We start from the raw sequence: 23,302 nt of genomic DNA, 5'->3' as shown, positions 1-23,302 counted from the left end.
TCATTACATCTGTGCTTTTACACTCTGTAGCATATGAAGTTTAATATTAATCTAGGCAAACTAAATCTTTGCTAGTAAAAGTACAAACCAAAATGTTGATGCACCACATAGCAGCTTGGCAGGCTGTGTTTATACTAATCCTTGCTTTTAGGTCCATTTCTCATACTGATCATTTTCCATCAGCCCAAGGTTCTTATACTGCAGGATAGCATCTCATGTTTATGGGCATTCCTGAAGTGTAATCTAGTAAATTCAATGCTAAAAGATGATTTCTGAGGTGCTTTACTTGGTATAGATTCACGGTCCTGTATCTTGACTCTAGCAGGGGCTCAGATTTGGCAGGTAACAAATACCTGTTTTGTATAGGGAAAGAAATTTCAAAGTAGGACCAGAGGCTGATTTTGTAAAGATGATATCTTGGTGTTTTCTGTTTAATCCTTATACATAATTTTAAACGAAGCTTAGTTCATTTACAGTTTGAACTTGCTATTTAGGACATGAGAAGGAAGGGTTTTTGGCTTTATTAATTATTTTACTGCCTATTGGCATGTTTTGCAATCTAAATGCCTTAAAGCCGGTAAGGTTTTTCCACTCATTAGTTATAACCATTTGTAAACAATCCTATCCATTTTTTTTGTAATGCAGACACTAGTGTTTTAACTTCAAACCAGAAAAAAACACTCTTTAGGAGCTCTGTTTGTTAGAGATTTTTTTTTAAATTAGATTTGAGGCTCAAGTATTTCAACTGAACAAATTAGATAAGGAGTAATAACATTGGGAATTCCATAATCCACTTAGATGATAGCATGTTCTTGTCATAGTGGTGGCAGTGTTGCCTTTTCAGCTCAAGAGTCATTATTTTGTGTTCCCTGTAGAACTTGGTCAAGGCTACAAGTGCCACTCAGAAGCAGATAAATTTGGTGAAGCTCCATGAACAGTCAAAGAAGAACTTGGAAGAAGAAATCCAAAATTATAAGAATGAAGCTCAGAAACAAAGGAAGATTATTTACCAACTGGAGAAGGAGAGAAATTGTTTCATCAATGAAACCAGTGAGCTCAAACAGAAGGTAGTAACAGCTTTTTGTGCAAGTGGTTCTTTCCTGTCTTACTCTCAAAACTGTAAAGATGATGTATTCATTTCCTAAAGTGCCAGTAGGAGGAAGCTTAGATCAGTGGTCTTCACACAGTTTACAAAGATTTCTTCTTGTCAGTGCATATTGCCTGCTTACTGTTTCAGGTCTCTCTGGGAGAACCTCATCAATGGGTGTGTATTCTGTGAGACACTTGGAGTACAGCCATGTATTTCTCTTATTCAGCGATCATTTGGGAAATGAAACTAGGGCTTGAGTTCAAACCAAGGCCTCTGACTTCTTACACCTGAGTCCCACAATTGAAACTCTCATATGCAGTTGGAAATTACTCTTTGATTGTTCTGTCTTATCTGCGAAGGACCTTCTCTTGCATACTACTGGTGTCCTCAAATGGAGGCCAGTGAGAGCTGACAGTGCTCGACATCTTTGTAAGGGACTTAGCATTTTGAAGGATTATTCCCAATATGTGAAAACATCTGAACGTGTTCAAGCTAGTCTGCAAAACAGAAGTTTTCCAGGAACAGCTGCAGAGAAATACTGCATAAATTTTGTGTTGCCTCTTGCCCGTTATTATGTACAGCTTTATTCCTGATGGTATACTCAGGAACATGGTTGTAAAATGTTCCATTAATTGCTGAAGATCACATTGAAGGGCCCTCCAAGAAGCTAATTGATTTACTGGGATTAGCTTTCAAGCTGTTTCAACCCAGAAGTTATTTGCTATCTTTTCACTTTAAAATTTTCCTTTCCAACTTCATGTTATCAAGGGCTTTTAAATCATCTTTTGAATGGTATATGCTCCCTTGTCTGGAATACTTTTTGTCATTTCCTTGGAATAATATTCCATGAAGGTGAGATTTGGCTTTGTTGCAAAGTCATATTAGAATCATAGAATCATAGAATGCTTCGGGTTGGAAGGGACCTTTAGAGGTCACCCAGCCCAACCCCCCTGCAGTGAGCAGGGACAGCTTTAACCAGATCAGGTTGCTCAGAGCCCCATCCAGCCTGACCTGGAATGTTGCCAGGGATGGGGCCTCTACCACCTCTCTGGGCAACCTGTTCCAGTGCTTGACCACCCTCATTGTAAAAAATTTCTTTCTTATGTCTAGTCTAAATCTATTCTTCTTTAGTTTAAATCCATTATTCCTATATATTCCTGTATATTTTGCATCTTTCCCTCATAGCGCATTTCTAACAGCATAGATATGACTTAAGAATGTTGTAAACTAGGGCCAGGGTGTAATTCATAACACTCAGAACTACAAGGCTCTTGCTTTCAATTATGATTAGGGTTGCTCACAAGATTTTGAGGGTGAAAATGACAAATGTTTGCCTGTTTACTTTTTCTTTTTTCCCCTGCCACTTTGGGTGCAAATTTTCTGTCACTTCTTATAAGGCAGAGCCTCAGTAGATGGGTTATGACACTTTAGCTGTTTGTATAATGATGCCTGTGTTGTGATTGCAAGTTTCCAAAGGACTTGCAGGCTTCTGTGGTTCACTAAAGGGGCAATTCCTGACTCAGCTTGCAGGTGAAGAGCAGCAGTTTGGAGCACAGGAGTATGTGAGACAATAGTCTTGCCCCTGCAGAGGTTCCTGTCCTGGTTTCGGCTGGGATAGAGTTAATTTTCTTCCTAGAAGCAGTGCTGTGTTTTGGATTTAGTAAGAGAAGAATGTTGATAACACACTGATGGTTTAGTTGTTGCTAAGTAGTGCTTATGCTAGTCACGGACTTTTCAGCTTCCCATGCTCTGCCAGGTGCACAAGAAACTGGGAGGGGGCACAGCCAGAATAGTTGACCCCAACTGCCCAAAGGGCTATTCCATACCATATGATGTCATGCCCAGTATATAAACTGGGGGGGGTTGGCCGGGGAGCAGCGATCGCTGCTTGGGAGCTGTCTGGGCATCGGTCGGCTGGTGGTGAGCAATTGCATTGTGCATCACTTGCTTCGTGTATCATTATTATTATTATCATTATTATACTGTTACTATTAGCATTACTATTTTACTTTATTTCAATTATTAAACTGTTCTTATCTCAACCCGGGAGTGTTTCTCACTCTTACTCCTCCGATTCTCTCCCCCATCCCATCGGGGTAGGGGAGTGAGCGAGCGGCTGCATGGTGCTTAGCTGCTGGCTGGGGCTAAACCATGACAGGTTCCCTACATGAGATTACTCATTGTTTGGAAGGATAAGACAGGGCAAAACACAGGGTGGAAGGACGACATAGGATCAGGATTATTATATCCACTAGGTAATATTTAGGTTCACTGTTTGACCTATGAAGATAGGTAACTTGAGAAACTGTGGCAAAACTACAGGAGCCATTTCACAACTGGTGGGGAATGAGCTACCAATGGGCAGTAATCATATGGACAGTCAACGCTCTTCCATCACCTTTTACCATCAAGCTCTCTCTGAGGGAGCTTGCTGCACACCTTCTGAATTGTGTAAGAGCTGGTAAAGAGCCATACCCATCTAAGTCCAAAGACTTCTCAGAACTCCTGCAAGGCAGACAGAGCCCTGCTGGCTCTGAAAGCTGTCTGGTTATTTACAGCAGGACAATCTATAGAGCTGCAGAATTCCTCTTTCAAAATCATCATTTGCTACTGAGTAACTAATGAACAGAGTCAGCAGAGTTGTATCCACAACAGTAAAAGATTTTAGTGGTGAGAATTCACGCGAGACTTGCTCTTCTAATTATTGGCCTGTCTGACTGCTCATTTGTGCCATTTTTAAGCCGGTGTCTTCTGAATAGTCTTGCTTCTAGAGGAGCCAGCACAAATGAAAAAAAAAAATCTGTCTCTTTGCTCTTTGTTTTGTAGCCTGTATTACTGAGCTACAAATGTTAGTAGGATATTTCTTTTTTTAATTGGAATTCTTAGATTATGAAATCTTTGTTTCCCTATGGAAGGCTTAGGCTGCTGAAAAGGAAGCAGTGAAATATACCCTTCAGTCTCACCTGAAGTGTTCCCTGACTGCACCTTATGAGAAGTCATAAAAGCAGTCTCTAATATGTTACTTTTTTTTAAAAAAAAACATTTACAATGCTAAGTTTACAGTTTAACAACATATCCAGGAAAATTAAAGAACATGTTTCCTTTTTTAAATTCACATAATCTTTTGGGAAACCTAATGCTCAACAGGCATATCATAAAGACCACGGCAGCACTTCTTGGAGTGGTTAAATAAAGGTAAGCAATGAGGGCACCATTACTGAGATCTTCAGTAGGTTCACTGAACTAAACAGATCACCAACAGTAGATGGTAGTTAAGTGTACAGATAAAAAAACTGTGAGGGTACAGAAGAAAACTATGAATATCTAATACTTCTGTTTAGCTTTGGCCCCTCATTGCCAAATCTGAGAGGTGTAGTGTGCTATCAACTAAATCAGAACTGAGGGTGCTCGGCCTCCCACAGGGCTCTGTTGGGAAACATTGCATGTATCTTTTCTGTATTTATAAGGGACAACTATTTGGGTTTAATCATTCCTGAAAAAGCAGAGTCAGCATCCAGCCTATGAGCACAACTCAGAAAACTTAGTCCGCAAGCTTATTGCACTTATATATACCAAAACCTAGTAAAAGATTTACAAATGCAGTGACCTACCTTCAGATCTTGCTCCAGCCTACGATCACCATAGTGCAGATAGAAAACATGCCTTATTGATTTTTTTCTCTACTATTACTATTGGCAGGTTGTTTTAATAGAAAAGGAAAAGGCAGGAGTAGGTTATAAACTGGGACTGTGTTTTTGTATTGCACTGTAAGCAGTTCTTGGGATCCTCTGCAGTCAGCTACAAATGTGCTGGAATTGTATTCCTGCTGCTGTAATAAAATTTTCTATATTTAGCTATCCCCTATCTTTGAAGTTGGTTGGATGTATCTGGTAGAATGATCAATTAATTAAGCTCCAGCCCCATAGTTAGACCTCAGAAGTCTTTACTGCTAAGCAAGGGACAACATTGTCGACTGCAAACTTTGCAGTTATTGACTATTTGATGTAAACATTTTTTTATTTATTCTTCCGCTTTGAGATATGAACATAAATCTTAGCTCAAACTGCTACCTTCAAAAAGAGAGTCAGAAGAACTGGGTATGAAATGCAGTTGTGAATGGACTTCTCTCCTGGATTTTGTCCATGTGATTCCTCAGCTTTTTCTTCAAAGCTTGATCTTTTTCCCAGCTTTAAGGGTGGCATTCTTTTCTCCCCCGGGCAGTGAACCTAAAAAGTTATGTTCTTGATGTGTGCACTCCTTAGTTTTCTTTTTATTTCTTTTAATCTTCTTTCTTTGTAATGCTGGATTCTGTTTGAATATCGCTTGTTTGTGCTCCTCAGTTTTCAACTTTGTACAGCAGGAGGAAGGCTCTTACGTTTTAAAAAAATAATTAGGAAGCCCATCGTAATAATTAGCAGCTATTTGTATTTTTGCTCCTTTAACGTGGTAATTCTTATGTATTGTTATGGTGGTAACTGCTTAATAAATGTGTCTATAAAACTTTGTATTTTTGTTTATTGATACTGTATGTGATCACCTTCTTTCTACAGTCTACAATACTCCATTCTCTTTAGGTAATCTTCACATCATTATTTCTAATCCTTCATAGAAGCAACTAATGGTGATTACCTGCTTATTTAGATCAAGTGTAAGTTACATTAACTGACTTTCTTATTATTGTAATTATGTATCAACAGTTTGTGCTCATCAACAGTTTGTGATCCTGTGTTCATTAAAAAAAAAATCGGGTTGTTAGAATATAGGATTATATGCAGGGCTTCTTGGAAAAACATATGTGTTTTTATTCATCTTATCATACAGCTGACATCAAAAAAACATACAAATGTCTAGCTTTGCTCTATAAATAACCTAAGGCTATTCTTGATGAAAGCTGTTTATGTTGATTTTATTGAACCCGCTCAGTGGCAATATTTTCAGTAGCTTGTTTTTAAATTAAATATGTGCACATCTATAAGTTTTAGTCTTGAATAAAACCTAGGTATCAGATTAAAAAAAATGTTGTCCCACATAAGCAATCCAGAAAGGTTAAACTTGTACTTGGACTGAAGTGAGTTTTAGCTGTAGATAAAAGGTCTTATCACAGGGATTTGAACTTGTCATCTTAGAATAAAATCACAAACTCTGCCCCATGCTTATAATATTGTGATGATGGTTTAATCGTGTTCACTTCCTTCTTTCCGCTCCAGGTCCTCCAGCACCTGAAAGATATTGAAATACGGGAAATGCAGATCTGTGACTATGAGAAGAAAATAGAAGAGTCTGAGATTAAATTAAAACAGCAACAAAACCGCTGTGAAGCTGTGAGAACAGAGAGGAACCTGTGTAGTAAAAATCTGATTGAAGCTAAGGTAGAAGGATAAGTTTTTCCTTGTGTTTCTCTCTCTGCTCTTGTTGGTTTTTTCCCTGATCTAATTGCTCACTGGATAAATGGCAGAAGTGGTTTCTTCATTCCTGTGTGTTTTGGGGAAATAAATGTTTGAGGTCCCTGACATTTTATCTGGACAGTTTATATTTGTACTGGAAATAGGACTCCACAGTCATCATGTGGCAATATCCCCATTTCAAGCCATGCATAAAATCACAGTACACTGGAGTTACGAAATCATAAAACCCTATCAGAGAAGAAACTCTTTCCTTTCCATCCTAGCTCCACTCTGTTTTATCCCTTTAGGAGTTGTCTGCATGTATAGGAAATAGGGTATAAGGGGAATAAGATTGCCTCCTTAGTCCTGAATGTGTATGCACATTACTGTGAATCATGATTTAGAAAGCAGAGGGAACACTTTCCCAGCTGAATTGGAATTTTCTGACAGAACTTAACCCTTTCACCTTGCTTGTTCCTTTCAGAAAGTGTCATTTTCCTCAGATAATGTTCCTCTCCATTCATATCTCTTCCTTGGGGATCTCACTAACAATAGTAGATGAAGATAACAGATCACTTAAGGATACATTCTGTTATTCTGATGTAAAGGTCTAAAATACTACACAAATCCTATTGCAATTGGCAGAGATTGGGACCTTGGATAGCTGTGATTTACAGCCTTGGGTTATTTCAGAATAAGGATTTATAACATAAACATATATAGTAGATTACAAATTTATACTCTGGTTTGAATAGGTAGGTGTTTGGCTTGAGAAGCAGATGGGAATGAACTGTCCAAATTCCTACCCAACTGTGTACTGAATTTGATCAGGAATGAACCATTTTGCCATTTATGTGGGACGCTTTACTTGAGCTTTGTCTGCCTCTCATTACTGGACGTGGTGTTGGGATTCTTACTGCTCCCAAGCAATCTCTCAGGATAAATAAGGGTGAAAAATTGCAATGCTGATGATTTTTTTTTTTTTTTAAATATACAACATAAGTTTGTTTACTTATGAAGAACTGGCATCTATATGCTGAGTAACAAAATGAAGCAATGAACTCATTAGCCTTTTCAGGTTTTGAATGTTATATGGTGGTATACACAATGCTGTTCATGGTTCCAGTTGTTAGAGGCTGGTGTTTAGACTTTAATGGCTTACTTGACTTACCATAAAACATTTTAGCAAGTCCTGTGTGAAAAAGACAGCTGACCCCAAAAGATCTTTTGGCCAAGGCAATATTATGTGTAGCAGTGAAAAAATAGTGATTCATAGTTCACTAACAGGTCAGCCAGCTGTGAAAGAAAAACAAAAAAAATGAAAGAAGGTTGTGTTAAAAATTATGGTAAATTCTTTTTCCTTTTGGGAAGTAAAACACATTTGCATTAGCTTGTTTAGATAAAGCTAGATGTAAGTATTTTTGGATTGCTTAATGTGGAAAGATCCCCTGTTGCCCACCTTGCCAGTGGTCTCCAGAATACAAATGTTCATCTCAGTAAAATCTTGTGGAAGAGACAGGCTGTTAATATGAGATAAATATCTGATGCTTTCATCCTTGGGGTTTCTTTTGGTGTTAGGAGCTCATTTGTTTAAGCAAGTTGATTAGGAGACCTGTTTGCAAAAATTCTATGTTGTCACTGTTCTTCATTAAATACAGAATTAGGAATGTATTTGGGTATATATCTGGGCACCGTAGTTTAAATCTCTCTTAAGTTTTACAATATTGAAGAGATTTATAGACTATTTAGAAAAGACAGCTTTTAATACGACTTTTACATTCACAGGAGTGACTGAACATGCAAACAGGTGGGCCTAATGGCATATTGCTACATTTATTTCTGGTTCATTTAATTTGCCAAATAAGTGTGGAATCCACAGATTTTGTTTTTGAGGGCTGTCAGACTACTAATCAGTACTTTCTCAGTACTGTTTGTGAAGACTGCCATGACTCAAGTTCTTGCTTAACTATGTTAAGCATTTTATGCAAGAAAACATCACTCATTTGTCAAGTGAATCCACACCTGTGGTGGACAGTACTGAAAGAGCTCTGGGCTACCCTGGTTTTGTACTGAAACAGAATGTATTCACATGAAATGTTATGATGTTTCTCTGTGAGGTGGCAGCCTCTGGCGGAGGACTAATAGCTTCTAAAGCCACTTTCATTAGGTCCAGAAGAGCCTGTCTGTCTAAGCATTGAATTTATTAGCCTCCTTTTCATGTCACGACATGTGCCATCACTGCAATGAGTTGAAACAGTTTCTTAATTTTGTACGGGCAGGCACCTCTGTGCTGTGAGTAGAAGTATTCCTAGTGACCTGATCTCTCTGCAGTGCTACCAGACTTTTTGCTCTGTGTTTTGAGCTTAAAATATATGCTAAATATTCTCATACTAGGGACTTCACACTCTCTGAGCACACTGTCTTCCCCCTTGCACCTGTGAACTCTTTTCCCCCTTGCACCTATGTGCACGCTAGCACATAGGCAAAATGGAGAAAAGAGTTTTCTATACTCCTTTGCAGGCATATGGGTATCTTACTTATGGGTATGTTCATTTGCACAAAAACAGCTTCTCTCCAAACATTTGTGCCCAACTGCATACAGCCTTGTTGAAAAAAACGTTACTAGAAACATGAAAACAGATAGATAGGATCAGAACCTTATTAATTTGGATTGACTGCTAGTTCTTATTATGTGTCCAGCACTTTAAATTAAATGGCTTATTATATTCATAACTGATGGTCATTATTTTTGTCAATGTATCTTTTAAAGGCCTTTTTATTGCAATGTCATGCTGGCATAAACAAAAAATTGTCGTTTAATTAAACTGTTTTGTTCTGTTGGATTAAAACTTCATGTCTTGTGGTGCATACAACAGATCTCCTCTCAAGCACTGTGGCTTGAGATTTTTTTTTGATTTTCCAACATCAAAATAGCTTGAACTCCCAATCACAAACTTCCTTTTTTTTGATCCCTCTTTGTGATCACACTTCCTGTCCTATTAGGATGAGATAGCAGAAATGAAGAAGAAACTGAAAACTGTGACACATCAGCTGGATCAGCTGAAAGAGGAGATCACAGGCAAAGAAGCAGCCCTTGTGAAAGCACATCTAGAACATCAGCAAACAGAGAAGGAGAAGGAATCATTGAAAGTAAGAGCCTTTACACGTACACCTTCTTACAAAGGATGGTTTCCATGATTTCACAGACTGCATTATGTTCCTGGTCTGTGGTAGTTGTTTTGGTGTATTTTAGTAAACTATTCTATAATTGAAGCACAAGATCTCAGTACCCTTTAGAGGTATTAGTTACACAAATCTTCCCTGTATCTGACAAATTTAATGTCTGCCTATAATTATAATCAGAAAGGTCCTGGATTGTCTGTTGGAAGCTTTAAATCTCTTGGTGACTGAACATTTTTACTAAAAAGTTCTATTTTGCTTGCAGAGATGTGGATTTTGGGGGTAGCCTGATTCTAGCAAACTTTTTAATATAGACCATTTAAATTCAAGTTTTTCTTTTTAAAAACTTTTTTCTCTCACCCGTTTTTAAGCGCAAACCCCATTATATTACACTTCACAATCTTGTATTTCTGTGTGACTAGTGAGCATTAGTCTTCTGGGATTTAGGCAGTGCCTTTTAGTAGGTCCCTCTGCACAGAAAGTTATTTTAATATTGTGGTATAAAGAGCAAGAATCTGTTTTAAATCAAAGGAAATCTGGGCTTGAAGCTCTGGTTCTTCTTCTCAGCACTGGCTGCAGCCCATCCTTAGATAAGCTATTAGATTTGCGGTGATATCTGAACCCAATTTGCTGCACTCTCAAATGACTTAAGGAGTCAGCGTCCACAGCAGCTTATTTTTTCTCTTCAGTAAGCACTAGAAAAAAAAACCCAAAACGAGGAAACAAACAACACCCCCCAAAAACAAAAGTCCCCTGCCACTTTCCACAATGTTTTCTTTTGTTAGTTTATTGCTATGCTGCAATGACTCTTTGAGTTTTCAGCCCCTCTCAGCACATTACAGTTATGACAAGATGTCAATAGATCTTTGTAAAAAGGTGATGAATTTGTGTTCTTGTACCTGATCTGTCTCAGAGTTGTTCTATCAGTGATGGAGAAGTCAAACAGCGCCTCATTTCCTGTGTGCAGCTTTCTGCCTTAACTAGTCTCCAATTCTGTCTCATCACCTCAGAACTGTCTGCCATCCATTTGACAAACATATGATTGCTACAGGGTTTACCGGCTCAATTATTCTCTAGCAAGTATGTCCATACACTGACATCACATTACTGACTATCTTCAGGGCATTGTGGTCTTCTACCTGAGTGTCTCTGCTGAATACTAAAGCAGAAGAGAATTCAAAGAGGGAGCTGATTGACACAGGCTCAAAAGAACCCAATTATCTGTGTAACAAGCCAGCTTCAATTTGTCCTGTTTGCGCTGATGTGAAGTAAGCAACCAAGCTATTCCTGCAAAATCAGTTTAAAGAACGTGCTAAATCATGGAGGACTGGGATTTATAGGAATGAGATTATACAGACATTGGTTTTGTGCTTGCCTCAGCTGGCATAAAGGTCCTAAAAATGTGTAATCATGGTAAATGAAACAGAGGATGCCTGATCCAAGCTCCATTAAAGCCAGTACAATGCCATCTTTTGGTTTCAGTTGGCCTTCATACAGGCTTGTGGATCAGACGTTTGAAAAAGCATCCAAATGTTGAAAAATATATATCTGAAAGCTTTATGAACTATGGCGTCCAGGTCTGAGCTGCTGTCAAGTGCTTTTGTATATTTTTGTAGATGTTGATGCATGTCTTTTTTTTTTTTTTTTTTTTTTTTTTTGGCATTTCTAGAAAAGAAATCTGGATATAAAACCTCTGACTTGTTATTTCAGCATTCTGTGTCCAGCCCCCATAATACCTTTTATAAAATTCATATTTTCTCTCCCCATAGAAAAAATAAAAAACCCTCTTCACTTACCCTAATACTTCAGAATCTAAACAAGAATTTGGTTTGAATTTGGTTTGAGATATTGACATAGGTCCCATATAAATTCTTTTTTCTTGCTGACTGTTCTTCAGTTCTTACAAACTCTCTGAACCAACTTCAAATGAGCTGTGCTGATTTACAGCAGTTTCAGACCTGACCATTTTTCTGCTTGCACAGTGACTGTGTCTATTCATTTCCTTTTCTCTTACCTAATGTACACAGACCCTCATACTGTACTTTTTAGCATATTTAATCTCATTGAAAGTCCTGTTGGCTTGTGGGGCCTTTGTGTGGCTTATAGTATTTATGTTCTTTACTGTACAAGGCAGTTCAGATTTATTTTAACTTAGTGCATTCCAGTGAGGAGATTTGTTTATATGAATGTTTGCTGCCAACTTCTAATACCACTTCTTGTTTACAACTCATATTTTTTCTGACATAAGGAGAACATAGAATTTTGATATATTAAAAAAATATTATCCAGCAATGCCAAATGCACGAGCAGTTTTACATTTGCAGACAGCTTTTGTACAGTGTTGATTGCATTTCAGTATGAAGTGGCTTGCATTTTTATTCGTCTGATGGATTCTGATGAACATCCAACACTGAACAAGAGACATATGAGCGTTGCACATATGGGAAAATGAGAATTTTATTAAAGAAAATAAGAATGGAACAAGCTATTTTATTATGACAATGGAACTCTTTCTGTCTTAAATCAATGTTTTTGCAGGTGCAGCCTTCATCACAGCCTCATTCTTTCAGCATTGGATGATGCTCTTTCTGAAACGGCAGCTTTAACATCATCCTTTATAAGGGTCAGAGTTGTGGCAAAGTCTTTGAGTCAAGGCTTGAAAGTTTTCATATCTGTGAAAATGGACTGCAGTCAGCTCGTTCCATCTTGGCTCTAACTAATTGCCTAGCAATGATAGAAATTTCTAATAATCCAATTAGTTTTTATCTACATGCATGCCTTGAATTATAAAGTTCATGACAACAGGATAGAATTATTGGGCAGATTCCAGTGTTAGTTCGTTAGTGGTGTGCAATCACTGTAGCAATGCATCACTTCTCCTGCACTTGGGGACAGCCCCTTTTTTCCCAGCCTTCCTCATCTATATATCTACTAAAAAAGTCCTAAAGCTCTTCCATGCCTGGTTGCCATCTTTGCCATGAATTCTCTCTGCCCCGAGTTGATGCTAATTTGTATTACGTAGCATAAATTGTTGCCCTTTCCAGCAAGGTGTGCTATCCTTTCTCACATCCCAGCCTGGCTTTGAACTTATGTCTGCTAGATTTTCATAACATAACAACTCAATTGAAAAGCTTTCCAAATATGACCTATTTAATTTTTTAAAAACACTTTTATTAAATGAGGTGCCTCTGAATTGCAATTTGAACCCCTGTCATGATAAAAATCCATCCAAATTTCTGTTGTGTATAACACAACAATATTAAAATACACTTTACAGCATTTCTTTATGGGTCTTCATGCTTGCTTGTCTTAGTGGTTTGTTCTCAAAAACTAACAAAATATGTACCTCTCAGGAAACTAAAAGAATGTATGAGATTTTAATAAAATCTTAACTCTTAATCCCAGGTTCATGTAATGGGAAGTTGTTGCTAAGCACAGTTTACCTATATTCTTTGACTCCATTAGGCTGAACTGCTTAAGATGAAAAAACAGGCTCTAGAAACCAAACGCTTTATAGAAAATCAGGAGGCAGAAGAGAGAAAACTCCTAAAAATCATTGCTGAAGCTGATGCTGAGAGGCTGAAGCAGACCAAGGAATTTGCCCAGGTAGGAATCTCTAATTTGGCTTTTCAAACACACTGCATTCTGTTCCCTCTTTTGTACAGTGTATATTTAAGATTAAGATCCTCAGCTGCTGTAAATGTGGTACTACTAAAGCCTTATAGTGCTGTTGAAACAAAAATGTTAAGATACTAAAGTGAATGTAATATGTAGTTTATACTATTCAGGTTGCTGAACCCTTATAGGGGAAACTATTAGGCCCTTGCCATATTTCTTTCACTAATAACAGTGAAACCTCTTAATGCACATGATTGTGACTGACGCAAATATAGTCACAATACTTTGGGATTGTACTGAGAAACTGTAACTGAGATTATTGCTTTGCCCTGTGTCCTTAGGTTATCAATGAGAGAGATATCCTAGGGTCCCGGCTTGTTCGGCGCAATGATGAAGTGGCTCTGCTCTATGAAAAGATAAAAATCCAGCAGTCCATCTTAAACAAAGGTGAAACCCAATACCGAGAGAGAATGGAAGACATCCGGCTTCTCAAGCTGGAGATCAAAAAACTTCGGCGTGAGAAGGCAATACTTGGCAAGAGTGTGGCTAATGTGGAGGAACTCAGGTAGAAAAACTAATTGAATACTTTTACATAGTGACTGCATCCATGATTCTGTGTTTGAGACAGAAAGTATGTTTTATGCATGGTAACGATTTATATCAACAAACATTGTACCTTAGAGAAGGGGATCATTTGGTTTGACCTCAAACACAGACTGGATTAAATTCACAAAACAATTTATCAGCAATTAAGAAAATTAAAATATAAGAAGGAGGAAAGGAGTTAAAAAGACATCTTGCCCAAAGCTGAAATAGTTTCCATATTTCCCCTTGTACTGTGAGATACTGCCTGAAGAATAAACTTGACAGCAGCAGAAAAGGTGTTCATAGTTCAGTGAGCTACTTAGTGGTACCCAAGGCCCAAATTAGTGGAACTGCTTTTTATTAGGCAATCCACAGAGGATGGGGAACATTTGACATATTTATAACAAACCCCTGCACATTTTCAGAGCTCTTTCCTTCCAGATTTATATGTAGACTTGCTCTCTGAGAAAGATTTAGTTAAATTTTCATTGAAGGTTGTGTTTCTTTAAAACAGAAGTTTAATAGCCCTAGCCTGATTTATCTCCTCCTTCACTGGCTTAATGTTTCCCTTCTTTTTTTAACCCTCCAGTATTTGAGGTGTATTCTTTGCTGATGGGAAACTATTGTCATTTTCTATAGAATTAGTCTTGGTTTGTAAGGACATGCAGCTATGTTTTTAGCAGATAACCATCATACTAATTCTATGTAGTTTTGGGTGAGATCTTTAGCTTAACTGTATCGGTATAATTCCATGGCTTTCGCTGGAGCAAATTAACTTCAATCCATGGTCAGTCCCATTGACTCCAGTGGAATTATGCCAGTTTGATTTGGTGTAACAGAAAAGAGAACTGGGCACAAAACATTAGCAATTGCAGTTTTCATCGACTGACTGCAGACAGGAGTAAGATTTGAACTTGCTGCCCAAATGCATTCAGCTGAAAGTCTGTTACTGTATTGAAACTCAGTGACGGTATTGAAGTATAGTGCGACGTATGCCATGATGGGTGGATCAATTCTTGCTAACTGCAGCAGCAATCACATACTTTAATGAAGTCCAAAACCATCATGAAAACTGCCTGTTGAAAGACCCCATTTATCACTTGTGCTGCTAATTAGCTTTCTTGATTTGCCAGTTGGAGATGTGGGTTTTTTTCCTCTTCCATAACCTTGTCCAACCTCACAGTTAAAAAAAGGCCTTTTTCTCTCTAGTGAGCTAAATGCAACTCTGAGCTTAGTCAGAAAAGATTCAGTGGGGGAGTAGGCACATGGTGATCCTCCTCCCCCTTTCCCTTTGGAGAATTTACAGGATCCACCCACCAAAGCGATACTGGTTGGACCATTGCAGAATGTGCCTTTTTTTTCCTGCCCCTCGACCCCCCAGTCCCCACCATAGGGGGTGTCAAAGCATCTTGGGTGTGCTCAATTAATTTTAAGTTCAGCAACAAATCACCCCTGAAATTCCTTGAGGAGAGGTAGTAAGAGTGAAAGAAATCAAACTTGGGTTTTCTGAAGAACAGTGTCCATCATACTTAGGTCCTAGAGTGTGTTTTATTTACTGGACTGTGTGAGCCATGTAGATTTAAAACCTTCTTTCAAACACAAGCTGTCAGATTCAATACAGGGGTAACTGGGTGTGACTCCATAGCTGATTTGTAGGTTACTCTAGATGAATTAACTGTCCTTCTGGCCTTAATCTGGGAAGATGTGGGCAGTGAGAACCAGTAGGATGTAGAGTAATGCCCCAGGAACTGATGAACAGACCCTTTTTTGAGCCATTCTTACTAAAATGAGTGAAGACGTCTAACTGTGTTATCTTATGGTTCCACCTGTATAGTAGTATTGGTGTCGACTATTAATCACTAGCCATTTTGCCAGCGGTGTTGTGCATGGGAGAATGGTTTGTTAATGTTTATTAGTGCCTTGGTCACAATGATGTGGTTTTGATGTGGTTTTTTGCTTTTTGTTTTATGCTGGCCTTAAGACAGGAGGTTCATCACATGCAGAAGGAACTACTAAGGGAACAGACTCGGTGCAAAGTTTTGGAAGAAGAACTGGAGAATCCCTTGAATGTTCACAGATGGAGAAAGTTAGAGGTGATGTCTCAGCATTTCAAGTTCTCAAAGCCCATATTACCAAATCAATGACGCAGCACAAAGCTTATTTAGTTTACTGTTATGCAAATTATGTGGAGGGGCAGGCAGACTGAAATTTCTATAATGCCAGTGCAATGGTTAACTGCTGAATGGCTTCCTTGCACAATGCAATCAGTAGGTTTTTTTGTGTCACTTTCTCAATGAAAAATTGCAGAAGGATTTGTAAAGAGCCAGTCAAATGCTAAAGGGAATAAGAATGCATAAGGTGAATTTAGAAGGATGTGATTCCTTAACATGGATGATGAGAAAGAGGATGATACAGGAAAGATATAATCCTACCCTCACCAATTAGAGACATATATATGGGAATAAAGCCAGAATTAGAAAAGGTCATGGAACAGGTAGACTGGGGAATGGACAGACATGAAGTCAGAAGGTTACATCTGTGAGAAAAGGAAGAGGTCTCCACATAAACAGTGGTGGGCTCCCAAAGATAGCCATTCCAGGTAATGTGAGTTCAACTGTTATGTAAACAGCAAATCTAAATTTTCACACTATTCAAACCTGCAAAATGAAGGGGAAAAATAAAAAATTTGTCATGCACAGACCAAATGTATGAACATCAGTTGGCATCAGTGGATATTTTCAAAGTAAGTCAGAGCCCACTTAGATTTCTCTGTTGCACAGATCTCTGATCTGATACCAGCCTAGGTTGCTTAGCTGCTCTAATAATGGGTACCCCTAATAAGGGGTAACATGCTAGTCCCTACAGAAGCAGAGCTGAATATTTTGGCTGTGCCTGCTAGCGTGAGTTAATTTCTGATCTTTCCCTGCTAAGCTTAAAGTTGAACGGTGTGCTTAGCTTTTTTCATGGAACAGAGATAAAATGCAGGATGCTGAACTAAGTTGAAGGCATCTAGATACAACCTCCAGCAGCACCTTGTAACAAAGGAAAATCAGGCCAGTTAAAACATCCAGTGTTGGGAAAATGAGTATATGAATAGACTCATAATGGGAAATGATGTCTTTCCATTCTAGGTCACTGGTTTGTATTTAGAACACAGAAAGGCCAGCAGATGGCAAGATCCATATGAAATAATCCTGATAGGGTTTTGGTTCAATTCCTAATGAACAAATACCCTCATATCACTACGCTTGCCACGAATTGGCACAAAGTTTGGGCAGTGCTATAAAAAAATGAATGACTGAGTGGGTCATGGGGACTGAACTACTTTTTAGCCTGGTTTCTCAGGAAATAATGTTGTGTTGTGAGCACTGCATGTGCTTCTGTGTTAGTGTCCTGGTTACACTTGAATTAGTTAGTCAATTTAGATAAAATCAGACAAAGGATTAAGAGCCATGAGATACCAAGTTCCTTATAAGCTCAAGCAAATATACATAGAGCAGGACTATATTGGAGCCTTTACTGCAGCATGAGTTTAATCCTTATGAGCCACCAAAGACACCGCAAGAGAGAAGAAACCATGTGGGAGAGAGGTGTTGTGAATGCCCGAGCGGGGAAAAGCTTCAGTCAGAGTTTGCTGCTCATTAAGGATCCAACAAGAAGATACAAAGTGGTGGGAAAGCAAGCTTTGCTGGCTGCTCCTCACAGAATTATTTGTTTGCTCCTTAGAGCTTCCTCCAGATGCAATCTGTGACAAAAGAATGAAAAGGGAAGAAGGAGAGACATCTGCTAGCTCCTGGTCTTACCTTCTCAACCTGTTTCAAAAGACTGTATTGCAGTTACTCTTTCTTTTGTTCAAGAGAAAAATCTTCCTCTCCTTAAAACTCAATTGACACTGAAGTTCTTAAAACAGTGAGAAGTACTTGCACTGCTCTTCATGTGTCAGTGGGCAGTTTCAGTTTCTGCTGAAAATGATATACTAACCTCCTTTTCCTTCCCTGCCACGTGGTTCTACCAAACTTTGTTGGTTTGGGGGTTAAGCTCTGAAAGACTCCTATTTATATTAGTTGTTTTGAGGAGGATTAGTGAGGGTAACAGTGTTAAACATGAACAAGCTGCAAGTGATCTTCAAGAGGCAGAGATTCCAGTTTCAGGACTGCTTGTATAAATGTCATTAAAAAAAGCCCCAGAAATGCCCTCCGCCCCATTTTATATTTGTTACTTTTGGACAACTTAGATATTATGGTTTTCATTTGCAAGCAAGAAACACTAACTTGTAATGTATAATTTTTGAGACGGCTTTGCTCTTGTCTAGGCCAGTGACCCAAGTACCTATGAGCTGATTCAGAAAATACAGAGACTACAGAAGCAGCTTATCACCAAGACAGGTGAAGTGATAGAGAAAGAATTGCTCCTTCAGGTATTGCATCATCATTATTTTTTTTGTATCTTATTAACATATTTGACTTACCCTGCATTCTCTGTCTGTTCAGATGTGCTTCCTGAATGTTACTTAGATGCATGACTTTGAATTTCTTTCACATGTCCCTTAGATAGCTTTAGATGGCAGCACCGACTCACTGAAAGAGAACAAATAGCATCTGATTAGTTGATTTTTATATCCTGGTTACTGATACTTGGACAAGTCTGGAGAATTAAGGTTTGCTTTAGTTTATTCTTGTCATAGATTACTCTTCAAGTCAGTGTTAGACTTTTGGAAAGGCTTTTTTGTCCTTCTAAACATGCCTGTTATGACCAGGACATGAAGGAAAATCCTTGTTTGATTCCATTTGTGTTTAGCTTGGCTTTTGGCAGAAGGAATCCTACAGAGTTTGTGTGATTTAGATATGTTGTTTTCTGGGACGTGTTTGACTTCAAGGTCTTTGTGCTGAACTTTGCCAAAAAATAATTTTTGTGATAGCCTATCTTTTTTTTAACTGTATCAGATGTACCCCAGTGGTACCAGCAAGATTTATGCTGTAGAATATCAAGGAGAGACTAGATTCCTTTAGTGCAAGCATTGCTATCAAGTATAACAAAAAAGGACTGTCTTTGGGCTTCAACTATAGGTGTAAAACTGGGAAATTTGTCTCCTCTCTGGTGACTGTAGGGATAGCTACAGTTTGCCAGCTCTAGGTATGATTTTAACATCTTGGTCTTAAATACCCTAATAGTCTTGAGACCTATGCTGGGTATCACTCAACAGAGAGTAGAATGTGACCTGAAGCTCCTTCTGTCTTGAGAAGCAGCTCACCAGATGTTATCAAGGCAGGGTTTGTCTCTCTTTCTTCATTGTTTCATAGGAAAAAATAGATCTGCAATTTCATTTGAAGGTAATGTATGGTGTCTTATGCCTTTGCTTGGAAAAATGTAATCCTTGTTGCATAGCACTGAAATGCCGTCAGTGAAATAGTTTGTTAGCTTACACAAAATGTGGCAAAAATACCTTCAAATTTGCTGTGCTTTACCCATGCACAAACTCAATTCTGTTAGATTTTGACTATAGAGAGTATAGAGTTTGAGCCTGACTGAAATTTATCATTATGAGAAACAGCAGCAATTTAGCTCCCATTTCTGGAATTTTTGATTTTTGTCCCCTCAACATAATTTGTCTTACTTAGTGAGTTTGCTGTCTGGTCAACATAACAGCCAGGGTATATGGCATTGCTCCCCGATAAGGTCTGATCATTCCTTTTTCTTTGGTTTTTTTTTTTTTTTTTCCTTTTTTAAAATCCTGGTAAATCCCCTCATGCTTAAAGGCATTCAACATCTTTTTTTTTTATGTGTCTCTCCTGGAAGTCAGCTCAGTTCAGTTCAGTCAGTCTCTGCTCATTTGCAGGATGGGGGGAATTGCTGATGACTTGGCGTGTGCCTAGCTGGCGTAACATCCCCTGTATTCAGGGTCAGAGACTGCAGGAGCTGAGGGATACAAACTTCTTAGTTTTCCCCATGTTGTGTTTGCTTGCGTAAGTCACACCTCCTTGTTCCCAGCTGTCCTCATCCACATCTTGCCCTGTGACAAGGGCATAGACATTGAGTGTATCTGCTTTAAAACAATCTTAATCTCTTGCTTGCCATACATAACCATTTTTATGTGTGTGTGGCCGTTATGCTGGCAAATAAGATATCTGTTGAAGGCGAAGCTCACAAGTGTCTGTGTGTATGATTTCTGCGTGTGCATGTGTAACTTAAATTCCCTCACATCAATGTGTACTAATAAAATGGAGTGCAAAATACTATGTGGATTGAATATTGAGCGTTAAAAACACCTTTGGAATTTAGAAATAACCCATGTCTGGAAATGGTTGAGCCCAGTGTCAGCAACCTGCAGTTTGATTTGTAGGGTATTCACCTTGCTGTGTCCTCATGCAGAGCCATAATGTTTGTATAAGGAAAAAATAATTCCATTTGTATTGTATGCACTGTAGTTCTGTCTTCTGGCTGTTACTTTTTTTTTTTTTTTGCAAATGGTCTTTTAAATAAAAGCTGGTTTATGCAGGGAACAATGTTTCAGGATGAGCTGGATATAGAAATGGAAATTTTTGCTAAGTATGGATCACAGTATATAGATTCATGTAGAAAAGCATCTGCTTAGTTTACCTGCTCCTGAAGTGTATATGATCATATCCTTTTTATTAGCTTTTTCACTATTTCTCACTTGTTAGTTCTTTAAAAATGATGCAGCTGTAAAAGCATGCTATAATCCGTGCTATGTGATAAAAGAAAGATTCGCTACGTTTCAGTCAGAAAATTTTGATTGCTGACAGTACAGGAAGAACTCAACTTGCCTGTAAAATCCCATACAAAAATATCTTTCTTAACCTGTCAGCAGGGCACATTATTTTGTATCAGACATTTACTGAGAGGTATTGAATATGCAACATGGTGAATGTTGGTTTTTTTAGAATGACTTTTCAGAGTTGCACACTTTAATAAAGGTGTAGAAAGATGTCTCATGTTGTAGAAATTATTAAACTCTTGTTTCTGATTTATCTGTGCCCTGTAGCCACAGCATCTTGGGTTATAACCTATCAGCTCTCATACACCAAATAAGTGTGGACATCCTGAGACTTTGAAGAGTAGCTGCAAAGCAGGCAGTCATACTTTCTCCTTTAACTCAGGCATTCTTACAGTTGTGAGCCGCTGTGCTGATGAAAAATGCTGTCTTAAAAATCAGATCCAAAACCAAGGTCTTGAATACTTACGGTCGATAAAAATCCAATGGCATTTTTGCCAAACAGAGGAAATGTTACTTCAGGGTTAGCCAACTTCCATGTTTGACTCATTACCTTCCTTCTGAATTTGTGCAGTTGAAAGATACAGCATTTTTTCATTCTTTTCTAAACCGTTGAGTAATACTGCAAGGGTTTGTGGAGAAACATGTTGTGTGTTAACCAAGGGATTTCAACGATGGGTGAAGGTCTTTTTGAACACATGTGTTATGAGCAAAATGTGTTGTATAGCCTTAAGGTATAATGATTAATCAACAGAAGTGCTCTGCTGAACAAATCCCAACCCCCGAAAAAATACTTGCTCGCTTTGTATGTGGCTGAAACTCTAGTGCTCTACTGCATGCTGAACAGTGATGTGGTAAACTTGCAATGTAATGTATTACCTTGTTAGGATTACGATTAATGTGGTTTTAGGAACTTAACCCATTAAAAGTGAATTATACACTGCTTTATTTGTTTCAGATTTAGTTGTTTTTCTTCAGAATGAACTCCTCTAATTTGATTTTATGTCTGACTGAGTGGAATTTTATTCAGCTGCACGTCTTGGAATGGATAACAGATTCACATTATATGTCAGTTACCTCTGTTGTCAGTCATCTCAGAAGATTGTTCATAAATGTACAAGAGAGATGGGCAACCAAAATTATTTGTGGAGGGACGCAAAGTCAAATGTCTCATTTAAGCTTTGCATGTAGTAGTGAAAGTATTGTTCTTATGTATGTATATATTTTGAATCACTATTGTTTTAAGTTGCCAACAATCAAAGACCAGGACTGGGCAGTCAGAATGTGATGCTTCCAGGCTGTTAGCATCTTGAGCTCATAGTTTCAAAGAGTGCAAGGGCAAAAGGCATGATTAGCTCATATATCTGACTCAGAGATTACAGCCAGATAACACCCACATGTCCTTGTATTGAACCAAGTTTTGTGCTAAGTTTCAATCCCCCCAAAGAACTGATGGTCCCACTGACAGAGAGTAGGAGGAACAGAGGGGATGCTGCTGTCTCCAGTATAAATCAGCAGAGTTTCATTTCAGGTGTTGTAAGACACAGGGAGGAGAAGGCGGAAGGGACTTTCTCTGTGACCTTGGGCAGGTTACTTAGCTTTTGCATGCCTCACATCAAGTAAAAAGGGAATAAAATCTTTTCCACTTTTATAGTGGTGTGTGAATGAATATATTAGAGACATGACTCAATTCAGTAGTAACAATAGCTAGCTAAACACTCAAAATAGGCAGATGTTTTATTTCATTTGTGCTAACTTGGTAGTAGAGCTGTTCTATCCAATTTGAGGTTCTTGTTGCTATAGTGTCTGAACATATACATAACCATCTTTATGTCTCAGAGCTGGTACTATAGTTTCATAAAGAAATCTGCTTTAGAACAGTGTGTTACCATGTGGGTTTATGCACGCTGGCAGCTACTGAAATAAAAGTTTTCTCCCAGCTAATGGAGGAGCTTTGGGATTTGCTTCCATGTGTTTGTTATACAAAAATTTTCTGCGCATTTATTATCTAAAATTCTGGTTTTTTAAAAATAATTTTTTTCAGCCCCAGTCATGAGAGTCTAGTCCTCCTGAAAATCCTTTCTTTCCCTAGCTTGGCAGTTTCATGAAGCATGCTTCTGCTTGGTTCTTCATTGCTCTCACAGTGCTCATGTAGCTTCCATTATACAGCACATAATGCAGAAAAGTGTGCTCAAGTGCCAAGTAAGAGATTTTCTCATTGGACAGCCTACTAAGGAAAACAGGAGAATATACTCCTTTTACCTGCCTTTATTTTGGTATTCTTAAGGCCCAGTTCAGTTTTATTTTAAGTATTATCTGTACATCTTCAAAATGGCTGAGGCTTACTTTACCCTGTCAAATTTGGCATTTGTATATTTTCTGTGCTGAGTATAGATTCTACTTCGACTTGAGAGTATAACCTACATACATGTTACATGTAGGGTAGATAGTCTCAGTTGGGGATTTTTTGGCAGAATTGTCTATTTTCATAAAAATAACTGCAATTCACTTCAGGAAACTAATGACTGTAGAATCCCTAAGAGTCTCTTTTGACCTGCCCATTATTGTTTCTCTGTCATCTTGCCTTTAGAGAGATTTTAGCACAGATAGTTTGGGAGAGTGCTTTGTGCGCACTGAAACGTACAGGTGAACTGCAAAATCCACTGCCAAAATACAATCCTTTCTTTACTGCTCCTTTATCATTTATATATA

General features: G+C 38.3%; 1 protein-coding gene across 1 annotated transcript in view; it reads left to right on the top strand.

Annotated features, from left to right (window-relative positions):
• CFAP58 (cilia and flagella associated protein 58) overlaps positions 1-23,302 on the top strand; it is a 68,298-nt gene that overhangs the window by 27,754 nt on the left and 17,242 nt on the right. The window contains exons 9-15 of the mRNA XM_075717908.1: positions 876-1,067; positions 6,298-6,459; positions 9,478-9,624; positions 13,120-13,260; positions 13,614-13,837; positions 15,839-15,950; positions 18,170-18,274. Of these exons, the coding sequence (XP_075574023.1) occupies positions 876-1,067; positions 6,298-6,459; positions 9,478-9,624; positions 13,120-13,260; positions 13,614-13,837; positions 15,839-15,950; positions 18,170-18,274 (1,083 nt within the window). The remainder of the gene's footprint in view (positions 1-875; positions 1,068-6,297; positions 6,460-9,477; positions 9,625-13,119; positions 13,261-13,613; positions 13,838-15,838; positions 15,951-18,169; positions 18,275-23,302) is intronic.

Source organism: Pelecanus crispus, chromosome 10 (assembly GCF_030463565.1).
Source record: "Pelecanus crispus isolate bPelCri1 chromosome 10, bPelCri1.pri, whole genome shotgun sequence".
Classification (NCBI taxonomy): Eukaryota; Metazoa; Chordata; class Aves; order Pelecaniformes; family Pelecanidae; genus Pelecanus; species Pelecanus crispus.
This window is presented reverse-complemented; position numbering and strand designations above follow the sequence as displayed.